The 12,564-nt window shown below is 39.0% G+C and overlaps 1 protein-coding gene and 1 long non-coding RNA gene across 3 annotated transcripts in view; one reads left to right on the top strand and one right to left on the bottom strand.

Annotated features, from left to right (window-relative positions):
* Positions 1–12,564, bottom strand: part of ush2a (Usher syndrome 2A (autosomal recessive, mild)) — a 227,032-nt gene that overhangs the window by 64,994 nt on the left and 149,474 nt on the right. For both annotated transcript variants that reach the window (XM_028473043.1, XM_028473039.1), the window contains 2 exons: positions 3,351–3,574; positions 627–954 (listed from right to left, as the gene is read on the bottom strand). In XM_028473043.1, the coding sequence (XP_028328844.1) occupies positions 627–954; positions 3,351–3,574 (552 nt within the window). The remainder of the gene's footprint in view (positions 1–626; positions 955–3,350; positions 3,575–12,564) is intronic.
* Positions 1–12,564, top strand: part of LOC114479408 (uncharacterized) — a 28,615-nt gene that overhangs the window by 9,767 nt on the left and 6,284 nt on the right. The window contains exons 2-4 of the long non-coding RNA XR_003675993.1: positions 6,439–6,446; positions 7,087–7,089; positions 9,444–9,449. This is a non-coding gene — a long non-coding RNA (uncharacterized LOC114479408). The remainder of the gene's footprint in view (positions 1–6,438; positions 6,447–7,086; positions 7,090–9,443; positions 9,450–12,564) is intronic.

The following is a 12,564-nucleotide window of genomic DNA, read 5'->3' as shown; positions in this document are numbered from 1 at the left end:
TTTGATTTTTTCTGTACTTCTAAGCACTCTAAATATACAACAAAATGCATTTAAGGGCTAAAAAAGTGGATTTAGCATGATATGTCCCCTTTAAAAAGGCAACCAGAATATTCTACCTGCCTTTAGCCAAACAATCTGTAGCTCAGTATTCCACACAAACTCCTTTGAATACATATACTGTATACTGTAATTGAGCTCAAACGATGACAATGGTATCATTTTTAGAAATCTCACGTTTTATAATATTTTTTAGTCACTTTTGGTATAAAACGAACCTCAAAACAACTTCTAAATAACAATTGAGAGAATAAGCTGCAAACAGAAGATACAATAACACACAGGAATGCATTCAGCTTGATGTACTGCATTGGCATATAAGCATCTTTGACAGAATTGACATCTTATAGTGAAACATTAAATCCATTAATTACAAATGCATTTATGTGTCTATTCGGGTTATCCCTTAGACATTGCAACATGCATAGACTAGGCATGTTCCAATGTCTTTTTTTTTTCTTTTTTAAATATATATTTTTTAAGATTAGCTCATTTCCATCCAAAAATGTGGTAAATACCTTAAAAAAAAAGCACAGCATCATTTTACAAACATCCTCACGCTGAGTTACCTGTATATGTGAATGTGTTGGCGTCACCGCTGTACACCACCTCTTTATGGGATGGGCACAGTCTTCTGTCCTTAGAGTGAGTGTGAGCATCTATGTCAAGCATTTTGTAAGTGTTTCTTTCATTTGTTTGAGCAGACAGGCCTGTTGTCAAAGTTCCCTGAGTGGTGCGTGCCAGCGGGAGGGTTGTAGTGGTGGACTGGGTGTCAAACGGCGTGAATGCAGACAGGACCCATGTGCAGGCAGTCAGGGATGGATCAAGGTCACACGAGCCACAGTAAGCTGTTGACGCTGCACCCAAAGGACACAAAGCACCTTGCAGACACTGCGGCTGCAAAGAGGAAAGAAGAAAAAAAGCAGAGATAAAGAATAAAAGGGGAGACGGATGACAGAAAGGGAAGATAGGCCAGTAAGTCTAGTGACACATTTTTACACACAGTGGCAGACGGTACAGCAGTCAAACACTTTTGTGTGTTTTATGAATGACAGTACTGTACACACAGAGTACAAATGTCAGGGTTGAGGTCAATTATTTTTGTAAATGCGTAATTGCTAATAAATTACAATGAATTGACTTTGTAATTGGCACTGAAATTCTATAAAAACTGTCAATTACAATTTAATTAAATGCAAAACTGGGGAACCATGTTACAGTTCTATGGTTTACACATATGTAGTTAATTATTAAAATATGTTTCACATCAAGTTTACCTACTCCCAGTCAGTTCTCTTGAGGATCATATTACCATTTTTATTTTTATTTTTAATTAAAATCGAGGGGTATACTGACACAAAAAAGGCTAAGACCCCCATACCAAAAATATCACAACCAATATTTTCATTGATTAGGAAGCCTAACAAGGTAACCAAGAGATGAGAAACACATTGGATGACATAATATTTTTTTTGCGTATTATACAGCTGATTTAAGGCATGGGTCAAAACTTACCTGTTATCATAAGAGACGCTAAAGTGAGAGAAAGTTAACATTTTATGGGATTATTTATTAAAGGCATTTGTGATGAACTGAATTTGAACTTTAGTAATTGAGAACGTAATTGTAATTGACTTTCAGGAGAAAAATAATTGTATTTGGAAAAAATGCCGGCAACAGTAATCATAGTTGAGTTGTTATTGAACATGGATAATTGAAAAATGTATTTGACCCCAACCCTGACAAATGTAATACACAATGTGTGTGTATGTGTGTGCTTCATAAGTGAGTTCGAGCACTTACATGTGCATGTGTGTGTGATAATGTGTGTTTTTACAAACAGGAGAAGGCTCAATGTCCAACACTGGATGTAACAATGAGACTAAGTTTGACAGAGGAAAGGAGGGAATTAGGCAATTAGGCAGTAGGCAATTGTCTGCTTGCCTACTGGAGAAAGTATCTGACGTGCTGTTTCTGTAATGTAAGGATGTATCAGATAGTCTACTTTGGCAAGACGCCTCAGAATAAGTGGTTTTTCCCCCATAACCTGTTTTTCTACTTGGCCTTAAAAAGTAAGTTTTGAGCAAATAAAGATTATAATCTGGAAGACATTGGTCTTGGAAAAGACTAGCAGCAGGAAATAAAGTACAGCTCAAACAGTTGGATTCATCCAAAGCATTTTGAAATTGCTTTTAAATGTTACTAGTACAGTGCCCGTCAAAAGTATGTATCCATATAGTGGGAGGAGCTTAAGTAGAGTTGTCAATTATGGCCAAATGATTGAGTTTGAAGGTTGGATGTACAAAGAGGTGTACATACGCTGTACTCCGTAGTGTTATAGAGGGGTATATTTGCAGGTGCAAAGTAAAATAGCATGTGGGATTTCACTGGTTTAAATTTATGGGACATGCGCATGATCAATAGATAAAATTTGCACCAATGCAGCAGTTTAGGTAGAATCTGATTAAAGACATAAATTTGTACAAATAAAACAATTTATTTATCATTTAACATTTCTTAGTGCAGGGGTGCTTATCATCCAAGGTTAGTAATTAATATACAAACAAACACTTAGCGAGCAGACTGAGAATAACTTCATCTATAAATCATGTGTGTGGCTCACACTTCCAGAGTAAACATGGTGTGTGTGTGTGTGTGTGTATAACTCTTTCGTGGGCTCACACACACGCACGGGCTTCAGCACTCAATGACTCGCATCAGGTTGAAATACATGTGTCTCATGGCCAATGCGTGAGACTTGAGAGCTTTGCTAGTACATCAGTGTGAGTGCAGCTGCTCAGACGGTCCTTCCCCCTCTATCCGGTCTAACCCTATGTCCGGTGTTGATTCTGCGGTGATTTCAAAATAAAATGAAAATAAACATTTTTGAAACACCAAATAAGGAACAGTCAAAAAGTATGTTTTCTCAAAAGATAAGTCCACAGGAGCTCAAAACTTGTGATAGAGCCTTAAACTATCTTCTTTTCAAGCTACTCAAGCTCTTCAGCGTGACTCTAGCTTGCCACTGTGATTGGCTCTGGCACGCACCGCAGCGGAGCTGTGCAGTGATTGGCTCTGAGCGCACAGTGGCTGTGCTTTGCTTGCGGTAGACAATTTTATGACATTATTCATTAAGTGTAGCATTACAGTACAAACTAATGTGACATCACCAGAGATATTTGAGGCACAGACAGACAGCGATTCCTTGTTTTTATCGATAAATGTGTAATAATGATTATATTATTAACACCTAAAGCCCCTTTTTGCATCTTTTTTCATACACAGAAGCCCACCTGCATTGAGAGACCAGGTGTGGGTCGGTCAGCACACACATGTCGTTGGGGGTCATAGCCAATCCCACCGCAGCATTTCTCTTCCAGGTGAATGACCTTTGACCCACAGCATTGCAGGGTGACAGTGGCATTGCCAGCAGGGTGCATTGTGGGATAGCCTTCATTGCTCACACAGCAAAGGGTCGTAGAAGAGTTTATATAATCCTGACCGCAGCAGACAAACCCTAGAAGCAAGAACAGACATTGTGTACATTTTCAAGTATTGCACCTATAGAAGCAGATTTGGGCTGAACTTTCCAAAAATGTTGCTTTGTCATCTTAATTTTCAGATTTCTAGTGTGTATTTACCAAATTGTATGATCTAGGGCAGTGATTCTCAACTGGTGGGTCGGGACCCAAAAGTGGGTCGCGGACCAACCTTTTCTTTTCAAGAATTTAGTATTTTTAGGATTAGAATTTTTGAATTAGTTTGTTATACTGTATAGGTGGGAGAAAAAAATCGATTCACATAAGAATCGTGATTCTAATCATCCACAATACTGAATCGATTTTATTTTTTTGTAAGTCAAACAATGCATGTAAAAACACAAAACCAAAACCACAAAAAAAAACAGACAAAGTGCAGGACGAAAGCAGTTATAAAACAAAAGGAGGCGTGTGTGTGCACCAGAGCTGACAAGGAGCTGAATAAGTACGTGGAGGCTGATCCACTGTCTCTCTCAGAAGACCCCCTTCATTGGTGGAGGAACCAGCTTTCCCTCTACTAGCCAAATTAGCTAAACACTACCTATGCATCCCTGGTACTAGTGTTGCAGCAGAAAGAGTATTCTCAACCGTTGGAGATATTGTGACAGTATAGCGAAGCAATCTCAGTCCAGAACACGTAGATCAGCTTCTTTTTCTGCAAGAGAACCTAGACGTTCCTGATAGACAATGGACCACATGGACAATTATGGACTGTATAATCCTACACAACAAGCCCAAGATGTTTCCACCATTGTTATGTGATTTGTTGAGAAATCACAAAATAGCAGTTAAAGTTTGCAGTGTTATTTGTACAATGTCATTTTTGAAATATCAAAGAAAACACCAGTTTCAGTGCTGTGTATTTTGAAATTGCACCTTATGAAAAATAGGGAGCCAGCCTAAGCTTTTATTTAGGTAATTTTAATTATTAACAGAATATTTCTTTTTTGTATGCATTAACTTATTCTTGTAGTCACTGAGAATTGAGACTTACTTAAAAAAAAAAAAAAATCACACAAAACACCAATTTGTGTTATTTGTGTACAGTTTATTTTGTAACTTCTGGGAGAACAATAGCCTAAGCTTTTATTTAGGCAATTTTATTTATGACCAGAGTTTAAACTTACTTCTGGAAGAAAGAAGCAGCTGGCCTAAGCTTTTATTGAGGCAGTTTTATTTATGCAAGTTATTTCTTATACAGTAAGTTTTTATTGTTTAGCATGAATAAATGTTACCTTTTGTCTTAAGTTTGCATTTGTGTGGTTACATCATTGGAATCAGTTCATTTAAAATTATCTTACACAAACTGTATTGTTTTGATGCCATAATTTGCCTTAACACACTATGCATCACATCAATCTTTGAATCGAGAATCGATTTTGAATAGAATTGTGACCCTAAGAATCAGAATCAAATCGTGAGACACCCAAAGATTCACATCCCTAATACTGCTCTACCCAAGATTAGTGACAAATACTGTAGCTGAGTGCCATTTTATTTGAACAAGATTTATATTTGACAAAGATAGAATAGTTGTTTAAGTATTTGTGTTTTATTTTGAGAAATAATAATAATTAAAACATTTAAAAAATGTATCTTTAATCTGTAATTTTGTTAATCAAATACTAGACATTACAGGCGACCCCACATGGGGTCCCGACCCCAAAGTTGAAAAACACAGCTCTATTGTTCACATATTTATCCTTATTCCTGCTTATTTAGTGTCATTTTATTTCTTTACATTGAAAAATATCTATGTAATTCAGAGATCTCTAAAATCCATTTCCTGAACTGCACGACGACATTATTTAAGCTGGTCTGAATTTTATGGTGCATCTTCTCTTATCAATTCTTAAATACATTCACATACCCTCGCCTCTCCATCCTCCATCCTCCTCCCCTGCACACCTCCTTTACTCTCCCGTATTCATCCCTCTGCAGTAATATTCAGGCTGTGGGAAGTGTATTTTTTCGCGAGCTGCCATTACTGACAGTGATAGGTGATGTCTGTCTGCCACTACTTCACCTTCAGCGGCAAGGTGACATTTAAAATACATGCTATCACTCTATTTGCCTGTAAAATGTTTTGTGGATGAATATCAAATATCAAGTATGTTTCCTTACATTCTCCAGTGCCTCTTATTTCAAATTCAAATAACTTGAGTTGCTTTTAAATGACTGACAAATTTAAAGTGCTTCACTGCCAGTAGATTTGAGGGCGAAGGGGAGAGGATGGGGAGCTGAAGGCTTATCTTATTTTGATTAAAAAAAAGAAAAGTGGAAGTTGAGTGATGTTTACTATATTGCATCATTCCCAAACACAATAAAACAAAATTTCAATGTCACATGTATAATATAAAAGTTAAAGATGAAAACTTTTTTTGCGAGTGAGGAAACCAAAGCTTTATTTATGCAGCCTTTGAGATGTTAAAGGACCCATGTTAAGCTAAATCAACTTTTCTGTGCTTTAAACATCATAAAGTACTATTAGGGCTTCATACACATGCCTAAAGTGTTGTTTTCATTGATAACCTCAATCGTTAGTTAGAGGGTGATTTGCTCCTTTCTTACTGCAGGGTGAGCCCAAACACCTCGCTCCAATTTGATGACGCGTTCCCACTTTGATGGCGAATTTGACGCGGCACTGAGCTGGAGAAGCCACGCCTCCAGGAAGCTCACTGCCGTGATTGACATGTAAACAGACACGCCCATGAAGGTGAGCGTTAGAGCATCCTTCACCCACTGCTATGTATGTATTTTCTACAGTCTATGTATGTACCGGTGAACGCCCCGCCCCCACACTCTGTCTCGTATTTATAAAGCAGCATGAGCTTGGCTACAGAGTGGGTGGTAGGAGGGCGGGCCGTCCTCTGGCCCTACATCACCGTGCGGGGAGGAGGAAGTCAGTGTGCCGTCTATAGTCACGCCCACTCATGAATATGCATAAGTAGGCCGCAAATCAGCCCGCTTGTGTAGAGTTGCTCAGAAATTGACTTTTCAGAGGCTAGAACTCTGGAAAACAGAAGAGTTTGGGAAAATAAACCTCTAATACTATGTTTTTGGGGTTTTTAGAACAAATGGAGATGGGTGAAAAACAGCATGATGTGGGACCTTTAAAACACAAGACTACAATGTCTGCTGAGTGCACTTGATCAAGATTTTCTATTATCAAACAAGTAAATTGATCAGTTACCTCTTTACACAAAATACATGCACATTCAAAAATCGCTAATGCATGTTCAAAGAGTAACTAAACCCCTCATTTGTGCTGACCTGCCACTAGGAGGGAAATTCAAAAACTACCTTAATTATGGGCATTTATATTGATACAGTAAGACACGCCCACTTACAGGGCACAGTAACATCTGTGATCAAATACTACAATCACACAATCTCCACGGACACTGTCACCAGCGTTCCAGCCTCTGTTGGCTCAGCAGAGGTTGGAACCCTGCTTACACACACGCAGAAGACGCACACACGCGACAAGAACGTCCGCGCATACACAAAGACAGACGGGAATACACACATGATGTGTCTGTAAATACACATTGCTTGATAAACCCTCTGATTAGCGCAGAATCTGCTCTTTATAGAAGCACAGAGTCAAAAACTTCACAGCTGGAGAAAGCAGTTCTTCATTAGAACTGTCAATCAATGCTCACTGAGGGCTGTGATTGGAGAAAACCCTCCTCCCTCTTTTTTTAGCTTTTACAGGAGAGGAGGGGCCAACCGTGAAAGTTGATGACGCAGGGTAATCCAAAGAATCCGTCTCAGCCAATAGCAAAATTCAATTGCAATAGCCGGCGTTCAACCCTTAGAGGCCAGTATATCTGACATTTTACAACTAAAAACGCAAAGTATAAATACTTTTACTAAAATGTTAAAAGTTGGACTAGGATCAATCAACAGCACTACTTAATACCCAAATACTTATGTATTCAGCAGAAAAAAAGTGGTTTTGGGGTTTAGTTACTCTTTAAGGAAATCCTTGTAACCAAAGAATGGAGTGCCATTTCACTTTGATACCTTTGGTTGGTGAATAGTGAACAAACCCAGATATAAAATGAACCAACTTTCAAAATAGAAGCAAAAACACAACAGATCACATCTCCTTAAGAATGTCTAGTTGAAATATACCATTTGATTTCAATATTTAAAATACTGAGAAGGCCTGGGCATTTTACGACTATTTAGTTAATTGTAAAATAATTTATGAGGGAGTTAGCAATTTTATCCTAACAGTCCATGACACACTGATCTGTGGCACCATCTACCCCCAGCTGTGACGCCCATTTTATTTGACAGCAGACATTAAACACTAAGTCAGTGCTTTGTATCATGGCCTCTCTTTTTAACGGGGTTGCAGCTTGTTGTGGAGTAATAAATAACTTATTAACACTCCAATCAGCATTCATACTCCAAACACATTAAATGCTGGTAATTTAGGTGATTATTTCACTTAAAGGCCAAAAGTGGTGAATGGTGCATATTTTACAATGTGTGTTTGCAGTACATTATACCCACAATGCATCCATCATATCGGCACGGTGCGATAGAAAAACACACGTGTATGTGTGTGTGAGATTGTGTGACATAAAGGCAGTCTGACGGCTAGTAACTCACTTAGCAGCGGCAGCTGTTGCAGAGTGGGGGCTTGGTGGCCAATTCCCCCAGCGCTTTACTTCGGCTTCAATGACGCACAAATAAACAGCTCAACACTTTTCCAAAATGCTTCTCTTCATTCATTTCTTGCCCTTTCTGCATCCTCACCTCTGTGCCTTTCTTGTTTTTGGATAACCTCTGGAAACCAGTGTGTTTTAGCTCACAGGGCTCAGTCAAACATAGAGTAACTATTTAGAAATTCAACTTTAGAACTTTTGCTAAAGTTCTGGAAGAATGTCATGGTTTGGTTTTACTTCTTCTGACTTTCATGACACCTAAAGTTTTGCTTACTCTCTTCTGTTAACCTTGTGGAAACAGCAAATACACGGATGTACCTGTGATTCTTCCACTCTCCTTTCTACATGTTATTTTTTTTTTTTCCAACTTGTTCTTGTTCTACTTCTCCACTGTACTTCACCTATCTGCATACACACATTTCACATGTTTACATTGTTTATTTATTGTTGGTACTGCTGCACCTCTGTATTGGATTATCAGCTATTCAGCAAATATTCAATCCTTTTCTTTGGAAGCGTTATCTGTGTATGGGTGGGTGAGACATGCCTGTACGTTTGTGTTAATTTTCTGAAACGTGCGCCCCTATTTTCACCAGTTTTTTTCCTGAGCTGTGTGTTTTTGTCAAGCTGTGTATGGGCTGACAACATGTTATCTCACTCTTGTTTTCTCTCTTGCATCACAGAAAGCTTCAGCTCTAATCTTCAGATTTACGCAGGATTTGCATACATTCGTTAATAGCGTCGGGAGCGCCGCGTCAACACAAGGTGCTTAGACAAGTGAATTATCATTAGGGTTTCAGTTATTCCACTTAATGATAAGTCAATATTTAGCCCTGCCAATGAACTACTGATAAAAATGTGTGTTTGGATTAGGGTTATCCAAGCTCTCAAGGAGACCAAAACCCCAACACAACTTTAAACAAACCCAACACTTTTAAATACCTGCATAAATTACAATGGGTTTGGCACCAAGCGCACAGCAAGTGCATGTATGACAGCACCACTGAATACAGAAAAGATATTTACTTTCACACACAGGTCCAGACAGATAGGGCAATAAATTACGCTTTTCAAAAATATTGAAACATATAGATTTTTAGATATGGCACTGAAAAAGGTAAAAATATGTATTTAGACATGTTTTAAAGGAACAGGAGACAACCAGGCAGCAGTGGCCACTTATAAGTTTTTTTTTATAGTAGCTGAAAAACTTACTTTTCAGCTTCAAATAGGCTTTTATCGAGAAACCTTAACTGTGTGAAATTAAAATGATCCTAGAGTTTTGGACCTAACATTTTCAAAAAGATGATGATTATGGCCAGGATATTTTTTTTTTTTATTGTAACAACATATTTGTCTGTGTTTGTGCAAAAACAAAGTTATCGCTCTGCCACTGAGATACATACATTCCGAAAAAACAAAAACAAAAGATCACCAATCCTACCTTAAAAAAACAGTTTGTTTCACTCTTTACAAGGCCACCTTCGCTCTATATTTGCATGCATTACATTGAGCTCCAAAGGGGCCGGCAATTATGCCATGTGGGGAGATGCTTTGACTTTCTCACACACTGCATAAGGTCCCCATGTGGATGCACACATGTGGCACACATACATAATCACACACCTCACCTACAGTTTTCCCAGCTGACTGGTTGTCATCTTGTCTTTCTGACGTCTTTTTTTTATTTATCTTACCCACACTACCACCTGGGTATGTGTGTGACATTGTGTGCATCATAGCGTGTATGTGTCCTGAGTGTGCGTATGGGTATGTTTGTGTGCTTAAGTAAATGCTTTGGTAGCAGTTATGTTTTCACCACCCTACGGGGATTCACTACAGAGTGCGATGGAGCAGATGTCCATGTGGGTTTTAAGTATGTATGAAGGGGGCACAGAGAACACTGGATAAATAAAAGGCAGTGTTTAAGCCACAAACTACTTAAAGTTGACAAAACCATGCAGGAGTATAGAACACTAAAGAACAAAAGTTTTTGTTTTTGATCTATTTTGATTGCTGCCTCAAAAAACCCATAAAGTGGTCTGTGCAGACTACTAAATGTAAAGCGGAAAAAATTACAATCACAGACCAACCTGAATCTTAAAAAATACCTTTAAACAAGTAAGTAAGTAGAAACCACAAAGTGCTTTACACAAATTTCAATATCATCCCGTCTAAAGAGAACATAAAAGAACAGCAACAAATAACATGGGAGACAAGAACAGGAGGACTGTGGGTCGCCAAGGGTATTTGAGGCGCCCCGTATTTAGATGAAAAAAGGGAAAACAACATAAGGAGAGGTGAGGGGGAAAAACAGATTATGAACTGAATTCCCAAAAGGAGAAACAAAGTACAGAACCAGGAAAAACCAAAGTCAAACCAATGCTACTCTCAGCCCTAAAGACATTGGATTCAACCTCAATGACTGTGTGCATCAAAAGTCAAAGATGTCTTGTCAGTGTCTTGTCAGCAAATGACTTTGGATGGTAAATAAAAGGAGAAGGAGATGGGAAAGCTAGCAATGAAGAATGTTTAACTGGTCGCTTTATTTTTTATCAAAACTGGAAATCATACCAAACAATTGATCAAGTGAGTTTACTTGCATTAGCCCATGGGTCAAATTATCATCTTTAACCCGTACACTGGTCCCGTGGACAGATGAAGAGAAGTGTTTCTTCGCCAGACAAGGAGGACACCATTTTTGTTCCACTGTGTACCCGGCATTACCCATGATATTAGCTCACTATGTGAGACATTCGTTCAGTTTTTCATGGACACTATTGAACCACACACTACACTGCGCATGTTAAGAACCTCTTTATGCAGGTTAACACTAGCATTGTGTCTGCAATCTGCACTGGACCCTGCCTGTGATGTAAAACACATTTTCCCATTGAGCCAAGTTCATTTTCTAATCCCTTATCATAGCGCATGGTGCGTCGTGTTGTCCTCTAACCGAACTGAGCTGCTCAATCTCTACACCACGCCTGATTTTAAGGGACATGCCTAACAGCGCGGGGAGCAAAGTGCTCAATCAGGTGCTGCGATCAAAATGCAGTGCAAAGCTGCACTTTAGGTCGCCAAAAAAGGGGCCCCGAGTGTTTACAGTGGAGACCAAAACAGACTTTCGCGCAGCTAATTCAACAATCTACATTTCTGAGTAAATTATCTTCAATTTATTGATCTATGAGGCTTACGCGAGGTCTTCATCTGTGAAAAAAAAAAATCATTGTTTCCAGCAGCTTTGAATATTAACTTGAGTTAACCAGGTAAGCAGGATGCATGCATGCAATAACACACACTCGTATACACATGCACACAGCAGACTGTGGTTCTGACAGCCTCTGGTTTTGTTCTTGCCAGTAATTTAAGTAAACCTAATAAAAAAGCCATCATCATAAATACATTACCAGAGTGAGAAATGTCTTCCTGTGTTCAGAGGGTACTCGATCTTCTAAAGCAGCCAGAAGCGGTTGTTTGGAATGCGCTACCGTTGGCCATTTGCTACCAACATTGATGAAGGACTTTTGGCAATGGACATAACAACTCTGCTCACTGTATAAAACGGATGAGAGTGTTTCAGCAAAAATCATCAAAGGAAATGCAAAGGATATGAAAGTTTCTGCATAAAAATCCATGTTAAAAATGCTAATTAATTTACATGTATATATAGAGAAACGAACGACTTGAAAGTAAAAGATTCCTCCAGTAAGTTGCAGACCAAGATTTGCACACAGTCATCCACACAAATACACTCACTCTCACAACACTACCAGGCTTAGAGTGAGCTAGCTTAACTACTGGCATAATTTCCCTCCAGCAAATGGTCACTGTGCCCTTGAAAAACATATTTGATTATTACTTCCCCCCCTCCTCTTTTTTCTTTTAGCATCATCACAGCCATTTTCATCACGCGCTCTGATGATGGCACGGCAAGGCGCGTTAAGATAACACCCCGGCACCGCCAGGCTTTTAACACTTAAACGGTGAAAAGGGATATTCAGATTTGTCCTTGAACGTTTGGATGGGGCCTGCTGGGCTGGGACAGAGGGAGTAGGAGAAGGAGTTAAAGAAATGCACACATTTTGAAGATACACTGTGAAAAAAAAGTGAGGGGATCGGGGCATTTACAGCAGCACCCTGAGTGAGAGAAGGGGTCAGCGGGGTTGAAGGGTAGATAGAAGAGCTTCAAAAGTGTTTTAAGAAGAAAAAAAGCGCAAAGGGGAGATGATTAGTGGAGAGCACAGCAAGACAGGGGACTTAAAGGGAGTCGGGACGCAACAGGA

This window comes from Gouania willdenowi, chromosome 3, assembly GCF_900634775.1.
Source record: "Gouania willdenowi chromosome 3, fGouWil2.1, whole genome shotgun sequence".
Taxonomy (NCBI): domain Eukaryota; kingdom Metazoa; phylum Chordata; class Actinopteri; order Blenniiformes; family Gobiesocidae; genus Gouania; species Gouania willdenowi.
This window is presented reverse-complemented; position numbering and strand designations above follow the sequence as displayed.